Source organism: Heteronotia binoei, chromosome 5 (assembly GCF_032191835.1).
Source record: "Heteronotia binoei isolate CCM8104 ecotype False Entrance Well chromosome 5, APGP_CSIRO_Hbin_v1, whole genome shotgun sequence".
Taxonomy (NCBI): Eukaryota; Metazoa; Chordata; class Lepidosauria; order Squamata; family Gekkonidae; genus Heteronotia; species Heteronotia binoei.
This window is the reverse complement of record NC_083227.1, coordinates 86,876,393-86,900,676: the sequence shown is the minus strand read 5'-3', so window position 1 is coordinate 86,900,676 and position 24,284 is coordinate 86,876,393. Positions and strand designations below refer to the sequence as shown.

At 36.8% G+C, this 24,284-nt stretch overlaps 1 protein-coding gene and 1 non-coding gene across 12 annotated transcripts in view; one reads left to right on the top strand and one right to left on the bottom strand.

Moving 5' to 3' along the window:
• The window catches only part of ERC2 (ELKS/RAB6-interacting/CAST family member 2), a 1,199,719-nt gene that overhangs the window by 626,535 nt on the left and 548,900 nt on the right, over positions 1-24,284 (bottom strand). For 7 of the 11 annotated variants that reach the window (XM_060239766.1, XM_060239767.1, XM_060239773.1 and 4 more), the window contains 4 exons: positions 20,627-20,764; positions 18,385-18,525; positions 8,709-8,849; positions 4,275-4,310 (listed from right to left, as the gene is read on the bottom strand). In XM_060239766.1, the coding sequence (XP_060095749.1) occupies positions 4,275-4,310; positions 8,709-8,849; positions 18,385-18,525; positions 20,627-20,764 (456 nt within the window). The remainder of the gene's footprint in view (positions 1-4,274; positions 4,311-8,708; positions 8,850-18,384; positions 18,526-20,626; positions 20,765-24,284) is intronic. The other 4 variants (XM_060239771.1, XM_060239772.1, XM_060239774.1 and 1 more) reach the window with 1 other exon arrangement.
• TRNAL-GAG (transfer RNA leucine (anticodon GAG)) lies at positions 11,273-11,345 on the top strand. The gene has a single exon. It is a non-coding gene; the product is annotated as a tRNA-Leu (tRNA).

The window sequence follows — 24,284 nt, the reverse complement described above, 5'->3', positions numbered from 1 at the left end:
TCCGAGACTCCAACTTCCAACCCAGCTGTTATGCTGGTTGCAGTCCTTGAGGGGATCAAGTTAATATTACCCTTATGATTCCCTTATTTTTCTTTTTTTAGGGAAGGTGATGCAAGAGCTGTAATTACTAGGGATCTCCAAGCAGAATGGCATTTTTACTAGCATAAGAACAGGAGTTATTTTAACCCATTTCCCCTTATCACTGCTGAATTCCTTACTATACCCCACACCATTCCAGGGGGCTCCCAGATGCTCAAGGAAGGCATGGGAGGTACACGAAGCTGCAGCATGGAAGAGAGGATGGCAATATTTTTGTTTGTTTGTTAAATTAGACTTTTAAGGCACCTTTCCCTGAAAACAGGGCTCAGGGCAGTGTACGACAGTAATAAATTTACAAATTTTACAGAAGAAAATAATTTTTTCAGAATTAAATAATGCATAAAAATACAATTTACAGCAGCCTACGTTGATCTGATAGTGATAGCTTCTGGAAATATCAGGATCGTGGCTCAGTGGTAGAGCATCTGCTTGGTAAGCAGAAGGTCTCAGGTTCAATCCCCGGCATCTCCAACCAAAAAGGATCCAGGCAAGTAGGCGTGAAAACCTCAGCTTGAGACCCTGGACAGCTGCTGCCAGTCTGAGTAGACAATACTGACTTTGATGGACCCAGGGTCTGATTCAGTATAAGGCAGCTTCATATGTTCATCACTGCCTCATAGAGGAGGGGGCAGGGAATGGAAGAAGAGTGCCAGACTTCATGAAGGACTATTGCCTGGTGGAACACCTTTGCTTTACATGCCCTGAGGAATGGCAACAAGTCCCGCTGGGCATGGATGTTATTTGGAGGAGGGCCAGAAAAAGCCCTGGCCCTAGTTGAGGACAACCAGATGTCACTTTTGGCGTGGAAACCACTAGGAAGTTCTTATCACATGAATATAAAGCTCTTCTGGGGATATAGCAGGAGAGGCAGTCCCAATTCTGGGAGCAGATACTCACTTTTTTGGCTCCAAGCTAATGTGTTCTGTATTTTTTTAAAGAAAGAGTGCCACAATAACAAGGAAATGTAGAATAGCAAAAAAGCATTCTACTTCTCTTGCCTACCTCTGAGCATGGTTGCCAACTCCAGTTTAGAAAATTCCTGGACATTTGGGGGTGAAGGCTAGGGATCATACTCAGCAGATATGTGATTCCATGAAGTCTGTCCTCCGAAGCTCCTATTTCCCAGAGGAACTGATCTCTAATCTGGAGATCAGCTGTAATTCTAGAAGTCCAGGCCCCACCTAAAAGATGGCAACTCTGTTTATGTGCAAAGTACAAAATGATGTTTCAAAGCACAAATTAAGTCATTTGTTACATAATTAAGAAAGGCTTAAGTGAAGACAGATTATGTGGAGACCTATGTTTCCTTGTATGTATTATGTATGTATGTATGTATGTATGTATGTGTTACTTATTCAAACTTACATATTTGTCTCAGTTCAGTATTAAATAATAAAATTAAATATATTATTAAATAATAATATAAGTGGTACAATATCCAGCAAGTGTTCTTTAATTAGTTGGCACTTTCTGGTACATCCATGGTTCTAACTTTTACATAATAATATGATGGCACTTAGTGGTCTAATCATGATCAGTAGAGAACCTGTTGGGTGTAAATCTTGCTTTGTGTCTTTGGCCCTTGTACTTCAAAATCACAGGACAAGCAGTTAAAATTGTATCTGTTGCCATTTGCTCAATTTGTGATGAATTCTAAGTTCATACATATATAAAATATTGTTACAGAATAGGGAATTCAGACTAAAAGGAAATATTTGCAGCACATCCCTCAGGGTTATGAGCATACTGCTGCTCACAAATCTAACCCAAAAAAGTGCATCAGAGTCATGTTTTGCCACAGTAACTATCAATGCAAAATTTCTAGATTGAGTTTTATACTTGGATGGATTTAAACAGCAAGCTGAGGTCCACCAATGGGAGATGCCACAATAGAAGCTGCAGCAGTGGATATCATATTCACTCCTCTATAGGGTTGCCAAGTCCAATTCAAGAAATATCTGGGGGGCTTTGGGGGTGGAGCCAGGAGACATTGGGGGTGGAACCAGGAACAAGGGTGTGACAAGTATAATTGAACTTCAAGGGAGTTCTGGCCATCACATTTAAAGGGGCAGCACACCTTTTCAAATGCCTTTCTTCCATAGGAAATAATGAAGGATAGGGGCACCATATTTTGGGGCTCATAGAATTGGACCCCCTGGTCCAATCGGTTTGAAACTTGGGAGGTATTTTGGGGAGAGGAACTAGATGCTATACTAAAAATTTGGTGCCTCTACCTCAAAAAATAGCCCCCCCAGAGCCCCCAATACCTGCGGATCAGCTCACTTGCAGCCCTAGAATATAGATCATACATCCCACAAAGTGCCGGAGCAAACATTTGGGGTTATATACCCAGGCTACATGACACACTTCTAACGTTAATTATAATGTAAGTAGGCCCAGTTCAGACAGTCTTTCAGTCATAACAAAGGTAAAATTCCTCCACATTTACGCACTAAAGATTCATATTAGTAATTCTATTTAGGACGACCACATGTACATCCTATTCCCTTGACTGTGTCACCTTTAAGAATATCCTGTTATATTTTATACAAATATTATAGTATCTTAATGGGGAAAAGCCGGATATAAGAAGAAGACACAAATTATTACTCATTGGTTGAATGGGTAAGCATGTCCCTGCCCAGATCCTGATTTAGGTGTATTCAGTGGCTGTAACAACACACAAGTTGACAATGAAATGCTGAATGAGTAACAAAGCTCATTCTGCATCTAGCAGCTGTAATCATATATCTAGTCAAAAGTAACTTCCTACAGATTTATTTCATTTGGTCAGGATACAAGATATTCGTAATCTGCCTAAAAATGCACACTGGACAGACTCACACCAAATAAAAACAATATCCATGTAAAAATATAGTAAAATAGGGATAAAATCAAGTTTTATGTAAGGGCTTAAAAGCTCTCTAACAGCAAATGTAATTACAGCTAATATTGAATAAAAAGTGGTGCATTTTTATTAGACATATTCTCCCCTCACTAGATATTAGATTTTCATTACAACAGTGAAAGTACTCAAATATAAAGAAAAGGGAATTATTGGATCAGAGACATGCCATGTCTTCAAAAGGCAATTAAAACAATATGTAATTTAAAAATACAGATTACTATAACAGAGTATTATAATTGTAAAAAGGTGGAAGAACTTTCAGTATTAGCTTATGTTTCATTAAAAACCTGAAGACAGCTTTCATTTCTGCATGTTTCTTGCCACTGCTCAAATTAAATATAATAGCAAGGGAAAAAATAAATTACAATATCTGTATTTTACCTATGCTGATTCATCTGAGCACTATTTTTTTAATTGTACAACATGGACTCTGGTCAACAAAATCTAGCCAACAAAAACTCTGGCTTTAAATTGTCATCTATCAGCCAGTGTGTTATAGTAGTTAGACTGTAAGACTGGGGGATCCAGGTTCATAAACCTCATCAGGTAACCTTGTATCAGGAACAATGTTTTGGTTTAACCTACAGGATTCTTGCAACTATACAGTAGAGAAGGGGCAAACCATGGACACCACACCTTGGAGAAAGGGTAGAAGAAAAATGTGTTAGCTTTTAAAGCCTGTTTTAAGCCACTATAAAATGTTAAGGTTTACATTTTTCTGCTTTAAAACATGCATTGATACGAAACCATATTTGTTTGTTTTAATTCAGTGGCATTTAAAAGGCTGCTATATTATGAATATTGAACACTAACAGCACAATTCACCTACTGGATTTACTGAAATCAGCATACTGAATATGTAGAAAAATTAGAACTCTTAACAATTCATTCTCAGATTTAGAGAACATTGAAATAACATTCCAGATATTAATTTGAAGGATCCAATAAAGTACTCCATGAGAAAAGCATTAAAATAACAACAAAGCCTGATACTTGCATGCTTTTTAATATAATTAAGCTGTTGGGGACCTGAAGGCACTTCAGATTTGACCATAAGCTTATTATTTATCCAAATCCTAATGAAAACCATTCTGTAACTTTTAAATAAAATGGGCTTCAAGTCCACAATGCTCACTTATTTTGACATAGCGCAAATGAGGTCATCAAAGTGTTGCAAAGCTCCACAAAGGAAGAGCACAACATATTGTGAGTTAATGGATCCTCATGCTTTCATATGTTATAGTGTACACTTTCTGAAAGGACTTACTGGATTGTACATCTGATTGAACAACTGTTCAGCTTGCTATATTGCAAAGTTGGGAAGGAGTCAAACACAGACAGGAAAAGAAGGAAAGATCCAGGAAAACAGTATTAGCTCAGCAAATCCAGTGCATTTGCACAGAAGATCTTGGAATTTTTTTAAAAGAGAAATTTAAGTTTTTAAACATTCCTTAGTGAATGTGAGAGGCACTGGGGGAAAATAAATGTTTACTTTGGCTGCTAAAAAAGAATTGTTGGAGTAAGAAGTCTAAGGTTTGTGTTACTTTCCCTTTCTCAAGTGAAACAACCCATGAAATACAGAAAACTTGTCCACTTTTGATGATACATTAAGTGCTGCTCTCCAGCAATGAATCACTAGAAGTGCTTTTGGCCAAGACTATAATTTATCATCAAAGCTTCAAGGATGGTAATAATAAAAGATTAATTAAACTTTATCATTAAATTTTTAGTCTTCCTTTCATATTCACAAAAAACATCATTTCAATTTTATTTGAGTTCTGAACAGTATAGCTTGGCAAACAATAGTGAGGGAATCTAAGCAGTGGTGAAGAAAAGACAACAGTTCTAAAGTGCATCAGAATATAATGGAAACAAAACAAATATGCCACAAACTATAAACCACTTATTCCAGAGCAATGTTCCTGAGGTTCAACCCCATGGAACTCATCTAAGACAACTCCAGCATTTGTGAGTTAAACAATATGCCTGTGATTGCAAATCCACAACCTATAAAGAAGATTTATTGCGACCACTCCAGAACAATTGGATTACAAATTATAGTCCTATATAAGGAAATTCCTATTGGTTCTTGCTAATTAGTGATTGAAAATATATAATGAACATCCATAAGTGTTTTGGCATAATACTAGAAGACATTTTCTCTTAAAATTTTCATGTATTTTTTCAAATCATAATCTCTGTTTTATTAGGCCTGGATCCAAAAAGTTCCATGGATATGCTTAGCACTTTCAAGAGTGCAGTGAGGCTGTCCAGATTTCCCCTCTTTGCTGAAGCTCCTCACACTCCTTTGGAAGATGCTCCAAAGGATCCCCTTGACTTGCCATAGTAGTTATTCCAATTGTAAGGGGAAGAGGAGGCCTGAGAAGTACACTGAAGCACTGCTCATGACACCTTGGCTCACACTCTTATTAACCATGCCCAACACCTGAGATTTATAGTCATAATAAGGCAGTATAAGCAAAATTAGTTTATTCCTTCAGTTTCCCCCCTTATTATTACAAGTTGCAATGCAGTATTATGTGATACAATATGTCATCATTTTTCAGGGTTTTTCAAGACCGTTTCTGCATTTCCCATCATGGTAAAGTAGCTGATATATGGGTGTGTCATACTGAAATGCAATGAAGCATTATGAAATTTGAAAAGAGCTGTAATTTGGATAACCAGTATTACCATAGCCATTTTCCCCGGCTCAAAAACATACAACAGACAAAAACAACCAGGGAAAAGTAAAAAGGTGGTAATAAAATATCATTAAAAATTAGCTTTAGGCAAAGTACATGTTGCCTTACAACCATACTAGCCAATAGAACCTAAACAATAACTGTTGCTTGAAAAGCAGCAGATATTATTACAATGAATGCTAAGGAAGAAAACAAGGTTCTAATTCTTATGTCACTTAATTCCATAGTGTACATACAAAGTGAAGGGTCACATCAGAGCTGAATTTCTGAATTTCACATTAAATCAAATTTTGGTGAAGATCAAGGTGGAAATATATAGGTAAGACCATATTCTGTTGATCACCAGTTTCAAGTATCTTTTCAGTGGGTAAGCATAGGTCATATATTAGACTAATTTTTTAATTATCAATATACCTTTAGTAGTTTCAAATTAACAGTCATTTATTATATAAATATGTCATATGATCAAAATTCTTCATTTTGTATATGGAATGATATTACATGCAACTTTCAAAAGCAAGATTTTAAAATTATGCCTTTTAAAATATGCTTTTGAAGCTTTATTTTCTTCATTGTAATACATATTGTGGCTCTATTTGTCCTTGTTTCCTGACCCATCACTACTGTGAAATCCAATATTAAGAAAAAAAAATATATGTAAAAACGTCAGTCTTTATCAGCCAAATGCATGGACATAACAGTAAAGAAATAAAGTGGCTAAACTTTAAATTTGCATATCTGAAGCATGGTCATTTTCTCACACAGTTTTTGAATTTTAGCTACAATTAAATAATGTTACTAAATAAATTTGGAATTAAAAATTACTGTTTGAAGTAAATTATCATTAACAGTATATGTTTTTGTTCAACTAAACCTCTCCATTAAGTTGCAGTTATTTTGGTTAGGAAGCACCTGGTCTCCTCACAAATCAGGGAATACACATTTCATTTATGATATAATAAAATTATTATGTTTTTATGTTTTCCTTTAGTAAGTCTTTGCATTTTATTCATAAGCAGCATGTTCCTTTTAGCACATAAAAAAGAGGATGAGGCTTTTAAACTCACTTATTTTTCCATGAGTAAATGATGTGTTTATACCTACAGCCATAAAACACCAGTTTAGGTTTTCATCTAATTCTGGTAGTACAATTCTCAGTTTTAAGTGACAGTGCTGTAGGAATTATAAAGGATGGCATAGAATTTTTAAAATATATATACATACATTTTATATTTCTGAGTTTATAATATTAACAGAATCGTCCCAAAAGCAACACTGGGTAACAAATTTATCTAACTTCACTTAGTATGAAAAACACATATTAATTACATTTGGGAAATCTAACTCTCTCAAGTATCTAACATGAGATTGTGGTAGCTATTTATTTATTCAGCATTTTTTTAGATTATCTTTCTACAGAAAGGTCCTCAATATGGTTCCCACTGAGATGCAAAGAAAGACAATCATAATCTAAACTTTTAGAGACTTTTAACATGGACAACCAATGGTAGGCAAATTTGTGTTAAAGGAGGCATTACAGAACAGATTTTATCTGCAGCGCACACCCCTCATGAATTCCTGGGCTACTAAAGCTTATGTTGGAGTAATTGCTATATGTTGTAATAAACTGGATGAGCCATGGGTGGAAGACAAAGCTACAGACTCACCCAGACTCACCCTACCTTTTGAACTTTCTCAGGGGACTTATCATGTAGAACAAAATTACTTTGTAAATTAACCAAACTGAAATGAAAAAATGCCCTTTCCAAAACGTCCTGAGTAGGAATGAAAATGCTACAGAAGGAATGGAATGCTGAGAGTACCTGATTGTCAGTTAAAGGGAAGGGTGGGAGGAAGCCTGTTCCTATTTAGAGCATCCTCGAGGAAAAGTTTTTTCATGAGAGGATTTCTAAATTATTAGTCTGCTTCCACCTCACAATCACCCACACTTGCAGACCTTCAGCTTTTCAATATATTATTTCTTTTATGGTGATTTTAGGCTATTTTATCTAATATTTCCACCACAATGAGAGTCTTTGGACTTACATTTTAATGTTCTTTATCTTACATGTATTATCTCCTTTAACATGGCACGGCCTACCTTGAACCATGTAGAATCTAGGTCTTAAGAAACATACACAAAGACCCCATTTCCACAGTTTGGCACAAGTTGTACAACAATGTCTATATGTTATGTGAGGGATCTTCCACTGTGATTTTGTTGACACCAATGTTATAACATGAAAGTAAAGTGCAGTAGTAGTTAATCACATCTAGAAAACCAATCTATAAACACCTGTTCAGAATAACGTGTGGGACACAGAACAGATATATCTAGACATTTCCAAGTTCTACAGACTCTGATGAGAGTTAAAAGTACTTCATCAGGCCAAGATTATGCTCTTGGTTTAAATGGTAACAGGGACCTATTTACATGGTGTGGAAAGAACCATGATGCTTATAACCAATAAGTATGTCATGATATTATGTGTTTAACAATGAGCACATACAGTATTAACTAGACAAAGGAAAGAGAAACAATGCATGGTAGAAAGGTATCAACAATATTCCCAAACCACTTTAGCACTAGATAGGCAGACAGTACTATCAAAAGCACAGTACTATCAAAGACTGCTTTAGATAGCACTGTAAATGTGGATAAAGATACTGCACATCCAAAACTATCCCTATATATACATTGAATATTTTGCTAATAGATACAAAGAAGAAACTGCAAATAATACATATTTTTGTTTTGTTTTAGAAAAGCACATGCACATTTTAAGTTGACACACAAAGAAAATCTCAGCTTGCAACATACTAAGACACATTTTTTGTTAACACCAGAAGGCTTTTCAGTAAAAGTCTGCCAAAGTACATTGCAAACATTTCCAAGCAGCAGCAGTAGTTTGGACTTATATCAGGTAACTCCTTCCCACCCCTTTTGCAAAATATACCATCTGAAGTAAGAGCTGTTGTTATTAGATGGCATTTACCTTTTTCAGTTGTGCTTCCAGCTTACTGCATTCCTCCTTCTTTTGCTCTATGGCTATTTCTAAAGATTTTAATTTCGAATCTCTTTTCAGCCCTGCTGAAGCCAGTGATGATGCATGTTCTTTCAGATCAATTAAGCTGGACTAAAAACATATGAGAAGGACAAATGAAAGAGAAGGTTAGCAATGAAATGATTCTAATCATTAGCAAGTCTTTCACAGCACTCCTGATGAAAGTGCACACCTACCTTCATTAAAAAAAATGCCTCTGCTGATATCTTCTGGCTGCAATCACACACACTAAATAATACATTTTCAATTCACTTCCAATGCACTTTCCAACTGGATTTTGCCAGTTCACACAGTAAAATCCAGTTGGAAAGTGCCATGAAAGTGGATTGAAAGTGTGTGATCTCAGCCTCAGAGTCTATGAGTAGCAAGCAGAACCAAAGAGAAGACTGCTTTGAACCTTGTGTTCCTTGAAAACTCTTGGACCATCAATACCAGAAAACAGAAATCATAGATGCACAAGACCTGTGTATCTCCATTGCCCAAACTATCTTGCTGCTGGTCTAACCGAAAGGAGATACAAACAGACAAACACTGTGATATGCTGGTCAATACATTTAGTAAGACTTTTTAAACACTTGCATACACATTACTGTTGTGGCCTTAACAGGATTGATACGTCCTTTCATGCTCCGCTAGAATGCAGATTTTTTGAGGTTAAGAGGGATTACTATATTAAGGCCTTTATTCAATCACTCGTCCTCCCCATACTCTGGAAATCCTGGCTGTTTTGTTCAGTGATGATCCTAAGATCACTCTAGCAACTGTAAAATGTGCCTTTTAGCCCTTGTATAAGTAATAAATGTCTTCTGCTGCTCACGATTCATGAATCAATGAGCTTCTAAGGGTACAAAAGAAAAAGAAATCTTTTGTATGCATTATAAAGTACAACTTTACAAGGAAAAATTGATCCAATGAGCACCCAGATATAGGCTCATTTCATCAAAAGTCTTCCACATGAGTATTCCTATTTTCTTTCAACAATTCAGCAGTGTTGATATTGGGAGCAAACCAGGTCTTAATTTCTCTAAACAAATGAAAAGCCTTCTGAATTTGGCTGGCAAAATGCCCTCTGCAACCTATTTATTTTCTTCCAAATGTATCATCCTCTCAATACCACTTAAGTATTATGGTTATATTAGGAGCAAGCCAGTCCTAACCAGAGGCAAAAGCCTTCTGATTTTTGCTGGCAAGCCGTTCCTGGACATTAAGAGCAAGCCATTCCTGGACATCTTTTCTAACCTAATGCAAAAGCCTTCTGAATTTTGATTGCAAAATTTGATGGCAAAATTATCTCAATACCACTTAAGTGTTTTGTTTAGGAGTAAGTTAGTTCTAAACCTCTTCTCTAACCAGATGCAAATGCCTTCTGAATTTTGCTAGCAATATGTTCTCTAACCAAAACAGCATTATTGACCACATAAGGGCATCATTACTTTGAACCATGCCATGCTGAGAAACCCTGGCGTTGTTATAAACTTATGCAACCTGAATGGTGCTCACTAGGGATTGGCATAAACTGACTTATGAACCAAAGTTCATGATGAACTGGGACAGTTCATTAGTTTACAAACTGTGATTCAGACAATTGCACTGTTCATGAACTGCCCACAAACTTACTCTCTTTTCTTTTTTTTTTTGGTGGTTTATTCAGCTCATAGGTCTCTTTAAATGTCTTCCGTTCACTCCTGGTGGCACACCACTATTGCAGCATGACTTAGGGAGGGAAGGGGAGACATTTAAAAATCCCCCCCTTCAGGGGGGTTTTTGTATGAAAAGTTCAGCAGGAACTTATTTGCATATTAGGCCACATCCCTGACATCTCCATTGTTTTGCACAGAACTTTTTTGTAGAAAAAGCCCAGCAGGAACTAATTTGCATATTATGCCACACACCCCTTATGTCAAGTCAACTGGAACTGTATTCCTATGCATTCCTGGTCAAAAAAAGCCCTGCCCCCTTTACTCTCCAGAGTCACACCACCTCAGCGGCAAATTGCTTTCCCTTCATTCCTGGAGGCATACCACCAACACTCCCCTTCACAAACCTCATGAACCAAATTGGTTTAGTAAATGAAAAAGTTTGTGGAGCTCATGAACAGTAGTTCGTGGGACCCTATGAACCACCACAAACCTCCATTGTCCTGGTTCATGCCCATCCCTAAGTGCTCACACAGGGTATGAAAAAGGGGGATTTTCCTCCAAAACACTATTATGTGAACTCTTCCACAAATGCAGCAGGATTATGTGCAAGAGCATCTGAGGGAAGAGGGTAGGAATTTAACTGATTCCCTTGTTCTTACAGCAGTCCCCAGTTTTTCATCAGTACTCTTGAAATTCCCCAGCTAGAGTTGTTATTGGGAGTTGAATTTATTTTTCCAAAATTCACTTTTTAAAGATATTGCCATTAATTCCTCTTTTCTCTTACAAAATTATCTTTATTTTCTTTTTTGTAGTTTTCTGTTACAATTCAATTCACTCTTCTGTAACTTCAGGGGAAGGGATGGTGGCTCAGTGGTAGAGCATCTGCTTGAGAAGCAGAAGGTCCCAGGTTCAATCCCTGGCATCTCCAAAAAAGGGTCCAGGCAAATAGGTGTGAAAAACCTCAGCTTGAGACCCTGGAGAGCAGCTGCCAGTCTGAGAAGACAATACTGACTTTGATGGACCAAGGGTCTGATTCAGTATAAGGCAGCTTCATATGTTTAGCCTTTGTAGGTTTTGTTTGTTTGTTTTTGATGTTACACAACACAATGTCTTCTACTAGGAGGGCAGGACATTGCCTGAATCCAAGCATCTGCAGAATAGACCCAGACATTTTGTAGAAGCTTCCTTTCTTTCCCTTCTCCCTTTTGATTTCTTTTGAGCAAAAACAGGATAGATTTGAAACAAGCTCTAAATTCTTCAAAAGAGGGAAAGAAAAAGATTGTTAGGTTTCATGGAGAAATTTGATTTTAAAAAGAATTACTTGTGCCAAGATTAAACAATAGTATTCCTATCCTTCAGAAGGGACTTTTGGGGACTTTGAAAAACAAGGGAAAGGCTGAAAATCTGACAACTTTCAAGTCAGCTCAAAACAGAAAAAAAAACCAAATAAGACTTAAAAAAAAACAAAGTAGTAATGATGAATTACAAAACTGGAGATAACTATAATGTAAAATGTCTTCTGCAATGGTTTTAGGTCAATAGGTGAGCATCTGAAGGATAACTCAGTGATTCAAGGAAGTCAGAATGGATTAGTCTCCAACAGGTCTTGCCAGATCAACCTGGTTTCTTTCTTTAATCAAGTAACAAGCTTACTGGATTGTGGGAACTCTGTTGATGTGGTTTACCTGGATTTCAGTAAAACTTTTGATAAGGTTTCCAATGACATTCTGATGGGCAAACTGGAAGACTGTGGGCTGGACTATAGGACAGTTCAGTGGATAGGAAAATGGTGAGAGGACCATACCCAAAGAGTGGTTGTCAATGGAGTTTTGTCAGATCGGAGAGAGTTATCCAGTGGAGTGCCGCAATACTCAGTTTTGGGCGCAGTTCTTTTCAACATTTTTATCAATGATCAGGATGAAGGGGTGGAACGACTGCTCATAAAATTTGCTGATGATACCAAATTGGGAGGAGTAGCAAACACCGAGGAGAATAGAATTAAAATTCAACAAGATATGAATAATATGGAGAAGTGGGCGGTTGTGAACAAGATACAATTCAACAAAGTGCAAAGTCTTACATCTGGGCCACAAAAATGTGAAGCACAAATACTGGATGGGGGGTGCACTTTTGGGAAGCTGTGTGTGCGAAAGAGATCTTGGGGTAATAGTGGACTGTAAACTAAATATGAGCAATCAGTGTGATGCTGTGGCAAAAAAGGTAAATTTAATCCTGGGTTGTATCAAAAGGGCTATAGCATCAAAATCACAGGAAGTTATAGCTCCGCTGTATACTGCCTTGGTCAAGCCACACCTGGAATACTGTGTGCAGTTCTGGAGGCCTCACTTCAAAAATGTTAACAAAATCAAGCAGGTGCAGAAGAGAGCAATGAGGATGATCAAGGGCCTGGAGGAAGAACCCTATGAGGAAAGGCTGAGGGCCTTGGGAATGTTCATTCCCATGAGATTGAGAGGGCACATGATTGCTCTCTTTAAATATATGAAAGGCTGTCTTTTAGAGGAGGGCAAGGAGCTATTCCATTTGGCAGCCGAGGACAGGACCCGAAGCAATGGTCTCATATTACAAGAAGAAAAGTACCGGCTGGATATAGAGAAAAAAATTACAGTCAGAGTAATTCAAAGATGGAACCAGCAGCCTAGGAAGGTGGTGAACTCCCTTTCATTGGCAGTCTTCAAAACGTGGCTGGATGTTATTTGACAGAGATGCTTTCGGCTTATCCTCCATGGAGCAGGGGATTGGACTAGATGGTCTGTATGGTCCCTTCAATATTCTATGATTAGGTGATCCTATTCTGCTTTTGCAACTACTGTTGTTTAAAATTCTGTGATGGTTCAGATGGAAGTCACTTCCTCGTGTATCTGTTCAGAAGACATATTGCAAAATCTACATGATTGCATTCAAACTTCTTAATGTCTTTGAATAAAACAGGAATAGGTAAGAATTGTCCCATCTGCACTGATTCCATCCTGTTCCATATATATTGTCCAAACTGCTGCTTTCAGGAAGTTTCTTTCATTCTTTTATTGCAGAACAGCCCAAACCATTCACCATCATGGTACTGGTTAACCCATGTTTCTCCTTGTCCCCTATCCTTTCATTTTACCATGTTCTCCCACCACCCCAAAACCAATACCTGCATGGCCCCACAATACGCCAACATCTTTATGGCTGACTTGGAGCAATGCTTGCTAAACTCCCACCCACTCATATAACTTCTATACCTGCATTATATTGATGACACTTTTATTGTCTGAACCCATGGTAAAGAAAACCTGGACATATTCTACCAGGTATTCAATGACTTTCACCCCAGCATCATCCTGACAATGAACCAATCCATGCTAGAAATAAATTTTCTGGACACAACTGTAAGAATACACAATGAGCACATAGACTCCACCTTGTACTGAAAACATACTGATGGACAAACATACCAACATGCCTCCAGCTACTATCTTAAACACACCAAATGATTTATTGTATCCAGCCAGGCTCTACACTATAGCTGCATCTGCTCCAATCCTACGGACAGAGATTCCCACCTACGGGATCTACAACAAATCTTTTTTGGAACTGAAGTATCCACCTGAGGAAGTAAGGAAACAGATATACAAAGCCAGAATGGTACCCAGAGAAAATCTGTTACAAGACAGGTCTAAAAACAATAATAATGGAACACCACTAATGTTCTCTCAACTCAAAGCAGTTTAATGCATCATCAGTGATTTGCAGCCTCTACTGCACAATGACAGATCTCTTTCACAAGTACTGAAGGATAAACCTTTTCTTGCACACAGACAACCTCCCAATCTCAAGCAGCTCCTCACCCACAATAATGCAACATCTAATTTGAACAGAGCTTCCATAAACCCAAATGACAACTTTGCTGCCACATACACCCAGACAATACAATCACAGGCCCTAACAGCATTAATTACACCATCTCAGACTCATTAATTTGCCCATCTTCCAACATTATATATACCATTAAATGCCAACAGTGGTACCCTTCAGTTCTCTAAACAGGAAAAACAGAACAAACCCTACATCAAATGATAAACGGACACAAATCCGACATCAGGAATCACAAGACTGAGAAACCTGTAGGAAAACACTTTAACCTCCCAAAATATTAAATGGGTGACCTCAAATTAACTGTTTTATAGCAAAGGAAATTCAGGAACAGGATGGAAAGCAAAACTGCCAAATTGCTTAGTTGCTACAAAACTCAGAACAAAACCACATACCCTCAGGGATATCAGTTTCTTATCTCATTACATATGCTAAACCCATTCTAATAAAAAAGGACTATACATCCTCTGTATTTTTACTCATTTCTTTCTCTCTTTTTTTGAATAATATAATGGAATACTGTTTATGATGCAGTGCAATATATAGGAACAGATTTTTTTTCTGACATAACACCTTTAAAGAACAATAAATTGTACAGTATTTAGAACAACATATACTGATTGTAATGTAATGCAATGAAACTAGAAATACACTGCACTCCACCTCAACTAAAAGAAAAAAAATGCTGTGTTTCCTTCACACTTGAAGGAAGATGAATGGGGTTTATAAAGGAATCTCAATTAACTTCCCAGAATTAGAAAGGATTCTCTTACACGCTTACCTCTTATTTTGACATATTTATTGCTTCAACAATTGTTCCCTCTTAATTGGATCCATACAGCTGTTGCCCCTATACATTTGGCTTGTTGTTCCTGTTTTATCTCAAAATGTCTTCATCATGTTATATGCTGATTTGCTGTTCATCCCTGTCTACATGCTTGAATGATTTTTTTTCCATTTCATTTTATCTGAACAAGTGTACTTGCACATGAAAGCTCATACCTTTAATAAGACTTTGTTGGTCTTAAAGGTGCCACTGGACTCTAACTTTATTCAATTGTTTCAGATTAACACAGCTAGCCACCTGGCCTATAAAGTCTGTGGCAAATAAACCCCTGGCCCAACAGATGTCTGGCTGTCCTCAACCAGAGTCAGAGTTGAACTGCCTGGTGGAACTCTCTACACCTGGTGACATCTGTGCCCTGTCGGACCTAGTACAGATCCGCAGGGAGTGTAAGGTAGAGATGTTCCACCAGGCTTATGGTTGAGGACAACAAGGCCTTCATCAAATCCGACCCATGATCTGCTCCCCATGGAGGGAGAGAAATATAAACTGAACACCATTGAATTTAGACTGTATTTTAATACAGTCTAAATTCTGTATTTAAAAATTCTGTTAATTGATTGATCATTATGATGTTTTTATTTATTGTATGTTTTAACTGCGGTGTACATCGCCCTGAGTCCTTCAAGGGGAGAGTGGTTTATAAATCAAATAAATGGTTCAAATAAATAAATAAAGTCCTACAGACTTGAAAGTTCATCTAAACTATTTCATTTTTTGCAGTGTTCATATATCCTGAAAAAGCAGACCACAGAATATTCAGAAATCTGGTTCTTCAAGATCAGGCCAACAATGGACAGCTTCTCATCAATTGATTCTATAATCTTAGTGTGAGTAGTCATGGAAAGTTTTTGCACAATGCACTTAATTTGACAGGAATGCCATTTTTTTGTGCATTTTCTTGCCAATGCTCCATATAACTAGCTGTAAGAAGCATGGAACACACAGAATAATTATGACTGGTGGCATATTATATTACCCTACACTACCTGTTACTGGAAAAGTGGGAAAAGAAACATCAAAAAGTAGTAATTTCATGTTTCTTGTGACAAGATTTTTTTTACATAGAATATTTCCCTATATCACATCAGGATATGATTATAGAAGAGAAAAATCGGCTATATTTTTTTTAAAAAAATAAAATGTCAAGGGTATTAAGCGCAAAAGCAAACCCCTTTCTTGACCCTCAGTAACATCCAAGATATCTGGATCCTAGCCTATTTTATTTTATAACTTAACAAATAGTGTGAAGCAACTATAGAATGTTGGACAAATTACAAAATGCCCTTCTTTTTCTCTTTTCCTTTTAAAACAAAATATTTCACTAGGCAACAAAATAAATTTATCTCAATAAAGTTATTGAGACCTCTGTATTTGATCTAATTTCATCAGCCCTAATTTGCAGATAAGAATCTATAATTTTGTTACATACATTACAAAGTAAATACAAAGTAAATAGTATACTATTCAGATTATCATTCTTCAAAGGTAAAAATAACAGTACTTACAGTAATATTTGTTCAACTTGCCATTTAATTTTATCTGCTGGGGCTTCCACCTGCCACCTTGGGGCATCAGATAAATACTACACAATCTTGCTGCTACTTCATCAAGATTCAGAGCTCTCATCATAGTTTCATAGGGGTCAAAACAAATCCAGTAGGACAATGTTTTCAGGATATACCAGTTCTCAGAAGGCTATCGGAACCCTACTTCTCATGTCATGAAGACTAGAGAGAAGGTAGTTGGTATGTTTATAAAAACTGCATTTTGAACATGGTTCCACATAGTAAAATTGGAAATAATCTGATTGATTTTGAAGAAGAGATATCAAAACACGTTGTTTATTCGGGGGCATGTAATACCAGATTCTTCAAGAGCAAATCATTTCTCCCATCAAGTTACATTTTTGGACTGTGATGAGAGCGCTGATGGGCTGCTTTACACCGGACTCTCCAGGAGTTCGTTATCTCCATCTCATCACACTTGCATTGCGAGGAGAGCATTTGAGCATCTCTTGACAAATTGTTTTTCCATTTAATTATTTATTTGTGCTGGGAGAACGCTGAAGTGCTTCTTAATTGTTTAAAAATATTGGCTTTTAGCTGCAAGTCTATACAGAAATGTATTGTATGGTAAATGTTGTAAGAAATTATGAATGTATAGATTGAATTTCTGAGCACAGTAGTGTATAGCAATTTACATAAATTTCCATTAAATGCATATCACTGGTTTTAATATACTGTATGACAGCTAGGTAAGTAATTGTTTACTCAGTGTTTTTTCCATTGTTAACAGTACTGAAAACCTATGGCAGGACAGCTCACTAGAAAAATGTTGTGGCATCATCATCATCAATCATCATCAGTCATCATCATCCTTCATATAATACTGTTGAGTCTTCAAAGAACTTTGAACATATTATCTCAGTATTTTAAAGGCAATTTTAAATCATCTAAATCACTGACTTCCTGGCTCATAACTATACAACCATTCAAACTGGATAAAATAACAGGGGGGAGGGAGAGAGAGAGAGGGAGAGGGAAAGACTGGATTCATACCCCACCCTTCACTTGGAGCCTCAGAGCAGTTTACAATCTTGTTTCCCTTCCTCTCCCCACAGCAGTCACCCTGTGAGAGAGCTTTCAGAGAACTGCTTTTGAGAGAACAGATCTGTCAAGAACTTGTGGCTGACCTAAGGTCACATCAGTGGCTGCGTGTGGAGGAGTGAGGAATGAAACCTGGTTCTTCCAGATTAGAGTCCATGCACTTAACCATTACACCAAACTTGTTCTCAGAAATGTACAGATAATAAACACTGGTAATAACCACTGATAAGAAGAAGAAGAAGAATCACATGTGACTCAAGATGACCCCATCAAACATCAATTTAAAATTTATAAAACTATGTAGAGAAATTGTTCATTTATACCCCACATTTCCCCTGATAGAAACACAATGTAGCTTACAATATTCTCTTATCCTCCATTTTATCCTCTCAACAACCCTTTGAGGTAGGTTTGGCTGAAGGAGTGATGATCCTAAGGCCATACAGCAAGTTTCCATGGCAGAGTAGGGATCTGAACCCAGGTCTCTCAGATCCTAGATTGACACTCTGAACAGTATACCACACTGTTTGGGAGAGATATTTTAAATCCACTGGTTTTCAACCATTCTCCCTTACTGTAAAACTCTACACCATACCTTGAATCACAGCAATATAAACATTTAACTAATCGCAAATACTGACCTCTTTTTCTGTCAACTCTGCTTGCAAAGCATTAACTTTTTCCTTCAGATCTTTGTTTTCTTTTTTAAAGGATTCAATTTCTTCAAGCCTTTCACGGTCATCTCTCTCCCTCTGCTCCTTTAATCGCTCTATAATTCTCTCCTAAAAAGTGAAAATATAAACTAATCTTTATAACTTGAACCAGCAGCTTCAAAAATGTGTATATTACAATTCAGAAGAAACTAAGTTTACTCTCAGCAGCGATTTTAAAGAACTGTGTTAACAGCTCCAGAAACATATTTCAGACCCACTAAGCTCAACTTAGCTTACCAAACAGTATTCCTAACCTGCCAGGCATTTGGGGAACTTCATCCCACCTCCTGCTTTTTTAGTTCCAGGCAAGCATCAAAAACAAGTGATTTACCAAACCCTAATAGGCTACTATGCAAAGCTATTGAGGCTGCATTTGGTAGGTTACACCGGCGCACCATTAACATGTGCTTCTGCCTTTTTCGTATTACAGCCCTCTACCACACAGTAAACCATTTTTAAAACTTAATTTTTGTTAAAGCGCTTCTGTGCTTTCCTTCCACCCAAATAGGTCCTCAAGAGCCCTCAAGAGCAAATTCACCATCAGTGGATCTTCCAGGAAATCCCAATGTAATCCTAAACAGGTCTACTCTGAAGTGAGTCCCATGTATTCAGTGGGAAATTGCTCTCAGAAACTGTATTTAGGATTGCACTGCAAGGCTTCCAGTGCAATTTCCACTACCACCCCACTCCATTTCCTACTGGATTTGTCATTATCATTATTATGCTGATGTCCAGTCTTAAGACATCAACCTATTATGTGGGTGGGAGGGACCAGCAAAAGTTTCTCTCACATAAGCCAAATATGAGGTGTAGTCAGGTGTAAATGTGTGCCTCATTTTGAATGGTAGCAGCAGACTGACTTAACAGAGTGCAAATATTTGTGTTTCTCTAAGAAGCTTTGCTCTTTATTCCTGTAATATGATATAGTACATCACATGAAAGTGCTTTCTGTTTGATCAGTACTATGGCAAAAGCCATGTATTGTGTTAAATGTACAAATATATAACTAATGTTTAATATTATTATGAAATTTTTAACATTCAAGTTAAGACATTTATTTAACCAAGTAATAAGGTCTCAGTCAAGGGATTTTCCAAGCATATACATTTGGACCTTTTTGACATAGAAAAATAATCAGCTCAAAGACCAATGATCTTGAAATGAGAATGTTGTTATAGAACAGGTATTATTAGCTACTGCATTTCTAAAAGCAATTTTTAGAAGTGGAAATCATGAGTACTATTTTAAATAAGAACTCCCCTTGCCTTAGCATTCCAGTGATCTCTTTTGATTATATTAGATCTATAAATAGCATTAAGAGAAACATAAATTGAGAAAATAATACATTAATTGATCTCCAATAACTGGAAGGGAGAAAAGCCCCCCCCCCCCGCAAAAAAATCTGTGTGTCTGTGTTTTACAGAATATTTATTAAACCGTATTTTATTTAAAAAATCTTTTGTTAAACTTGAAGGTTCAGTTGATCCTTACCATTACCCTAATGATATACTTCTAGTCTCATTAAAACATTTGAGCTTTTGATTATACTTTTAATTTTGTATCCATTAAAGGCTAAATAACATTTCCCAGTGTAAAATAAAGATTAATTGAATGTAATCTCCATTAAATATTGAAAACGCATATCAGAAAGCCTAATATACTATGTTTTCATTGATTAACCGCCAATATGATGAAATCCTAACAATGAATATTTTCTAGCCTTATTTGCATTGGCAAGCCTTCCTAGTGCATTTATCTATTCCCTTATAGCCCTAATCTACATGCATTTTTATCACAAAAGCAAGCAGGAACTAAACTACAGTGACAGAAAGCTTTATATCAACCGCATTCAACTCAACAAAACTGAAGCTGCGGGGTTGGTTTGAATGAAGGTACAACATAGCTTAACTCCCAGTATTATTTTCTATGTCAAGATACGTACAGAAGTATCTGGATATTTTGGTAAATGGGATCTGTTAAGCTTAGCTGTATAGATATATTCTTACTGAGCAAAGCTGGAGCTGGGACTTACTGAGTATTTTATCCAGTGTCATTGTTGCCACCCCCATGAATAGATGACTCACGATAAGTTGTTTGTGCACAAGAGTCAAAATTTCAAATATCTGAAGTACACCTTTTAAAGCAAAAATTTTTAAATGCCAGATCCTACCTTCTCAGATAGAGCTTCCTCCAATGTTGCTAAAGCAGTGTCAGTGTTACTGGAATCAGTCTGTAATGATTTCACTCTATCTTTCAGGTTGGTCAGCTGCTTGTCTTTATCTCTAAGTTGTTCCTGAAGATTTTCAATCTTTAAAAACAATTAAAAAGTTTATGCATTTCAGAAGAGACATGTTCTCAAATTGTACTGGGAAAAACAAATCAAGACATATGTATTTGATTGCTGGCTGTTTGCTTCTTCCCATTGCAGATTTCTTCCATATCTTTCTGGCATCTGAAAGTTATAATTGAAATTAGAATTCTACCCTGCTTTGCCATTCATAAATCATAAATAAAATTTAAAATATAAATGTATTAAATTATTAGTAAAGATACCATAGTCTGAAATCGGTATTGATTGCAATCTCTGGTTTATGTTCATTTATATTATTAATAGAGACTGCCCAGTTTTGTCAATGTAAATGGTCAAAGAGAATTGCTGACCCATGACTGTATATAACTCACTGGAGGATACATAACAGTACTACAATTATAACATTAGAATTGAACCATCAGCCAACCGTATTGTATGCAGTAATTCAAAGAGAATCTTGTGCTGCTACATGAACATTCCTTTGTCCACTAACACTTTTTTTAGATGCAATGCTGTCTTTGGATAACCACTTAAAGAAGCTTTCCAAAGTGGGTGAAAATGCCATTATCAGTCAACATCCATCTCTCTGGGCTTCCATGGCAGGGTTCTGCCACTCAGGATAGCCAGAGCTTCATTAATTGCATCCTCAGCAGCACGGATGGTTCAGTGCAGGCAACAAATCAGTTTATAATGTTAAGTTTAGGAACAAGATATCCTTTTGCACTTCTTGTGCTGGGATCATTGTACCCAGGGCTTTTATTTTTGAGCAGGAATGCAGTTTAGGCTGGCTTGGTGTCAGAGGGTGTGACATAATATACAAATGAGTTCCTGCTAGGCTTTTTCTATCCAAAAAAGCCCTGGTTACACCAGATTTTCTCTGACACAAGGGTCATAGTTAAGCTCTAACTGGCTTACTTTACTTGGGAAAGATATAATAATTGTTTGCTTTTTATTTTAAATGAAAAGGCTGGAATGGGAAACAAAATAAACCATTATTTGATACTGTTTAATAAAATCAACTTGCAATTACCCATGTGAGATAAAGATATATCACTCTTCACAATATTTACTTTCTCAAAGCCCTACATAACCTATACGTACAGTAGGTTACATTACACATGATAGCACATAACCAGAAATGAATACTCTTTATCACAGTGCCTATTTATTTGGATAATGTTTCATCTGTACTCTCAAGCAAGTAGGTTGTTTAAATGGCATATAATATTACAGCAAAATTAAAATAATAAAAAACAAAACCAGTATTAGTTACAAACAGAAATGTTCAACTAACTGCAGCATTTAAAATCATAGAAAGCAAGAACATCAGATCAAAGCATTTAAAAGAGAAATTAAAAGTGTTCCATGGAAGAAGAACAAGAACAAGAAGATGATGATGATGATGTTGAATTTATATCCCGTCCTATACTCTGAATCTCAGATTCTCAAATCAGTCACAATCTTCTTTACCTTCCCCCCCCCACACACACACACACACAACAGACACCCTGTGAGGTAGGTGGGGCTGAGAGAGCTCTTGCACCAGCTGCCCTTTCAAGGACAACTCCTATGAGAGCTATGGCTAACCCAAGGCCATTCCAGCAGGTGCAAGTGGAGGAGAGGGGAATCAAACCCGGTTCTCCCAGATAAGAGTCCACACACTTAACCACTACACCAAACTGACTCTCAGTAGCAACAGTCTAAAATCATGAAAAGGCCATGGCACACACAAATCATCTTTAAAAGCTGGTGTGCGCATGCACACACACAGAACACACTCAACCTACTTACATGTGAAAACCTATGTCTTGGTAATCAGATTATATAACACTTGCAAATGTTGGTCGCACAGTATTAAAAAGTTGTGAGGAAAGATCAAAAGAACCAGCATTCAGGAGAAAAATACTGTTCCACCTTGTACCAAATCTGGGCAGTGTATGGAAGATGCAACCAAATAACTTTTCATTTCAGTTCCTTTTTTTCCTGTTGCCATGTCACTTATTTATTTATATAATATAGTCATGAGATCATCTGAAGAAGTTTGGTCATGCCCTGCTACAGCAAACCATTGTGAGACTGGTATTGAGAAGGAAAAAAGAGGAAGACAACCAAATAAGTGAGAAAGTTAGGCTGTTTAAAGCATCCCCCCCCCCCATTCACACACACACAAATCCCAACCTTAATCTAAAGAGTCATTTGACACCCACAGATTTGATATTATACAATCACTTATTGCATTTTAGAAATAGGTAAATGGTACAAAAATATATTCTTTGGATTGTGCCCCTCTGAAAAAGTACCTGTAGTTTTTGCTAATGTGTTTATATTTTATGGAAATACTGAAAAAATATACATGCCTGGAATTTAAGAATGTATTATGTTCTAGTGTATGTATTCCAAATTTGGTACTAGTTGGTGGTTCAAAGGAAAAGGCAGCATGTCCCTTTCTTTCTACAGCGTTAATAAAGGTTCACATAACTACCTCATGACACCCTGTGGAATACTGAAGCCACTGCACATTTTACTTCAACAAACTATAGTCTTACATAGAACACAATGGAAAAGCCCAAAAAGTGAAAAATGTAATTAGTATTCAGAGCAAGAACACACTGTTCTATTACTATCAGATTAGACTATGCACTCCAGACACCCAATTAAATCCACTTATTATATGTGTTTGGTATTTATATGCATGGCATTGTACTTACATTATTTCTGCCCATTTAAAAGCTAATTTTAATTACTTAAGCTTTATTTTTAAAAGTTCCAAAATGCTACATTGAGCAGAATGCTCTCCTTAGATGTACATTGTAGGCAGCAAACAGGCATGTCCCAACACAGCTTGAAGATCATAGAACATAAAAGATGTTTTTTGCCCTAACAGCTTCTCAGACGCAGATATGGCTATTGGGAGAAGAACAAGAATGACAGAGATTGATTTCATCATACTTTCTAAATTGATGTTATTTATTAAATATATTCAAGCTATCTTGCTGCTTTCACAGATACTTTTAGATATATCCTGTATCTAATGCCAAACCTCTCCCACCCAAGCATGTCCATAAAAAAAAAAAATCTGCACAATGGGTCCATGTACGGAAGGGGAGATTCTTCTACAAACATGGGAGAATCCCCAATTTTACACACACACCCTAGCCCTGCAGATTCCCCAGCTTGTAATTACTACTTGAAATTTTGGGTGGTATATAAAATGAGCAAGGTTCTATTCGCAGCTACCAGATACTATTCCTGATGCCAGGTATCTGCTATAATCATTTTACTATCGTGTATCTACTGGTTTAAGGCTTTTGTTTTGTTTTTTTGTTTTTTACAGACTGCAATCCAAGGCAAATTTCCTTGGAAATAATCCTCCATGATTTGAATGAGGCTTGCTCCAAATGAACGAACACAAGCCTGGGCCAAACACTAATGAAATGTAAGTTTTAAAAAGCAAAGTTAATTTCTTTGAAATTCCAATGGCAAATGTGTTCTTATTTAAATGAACTCATCTTTGGAG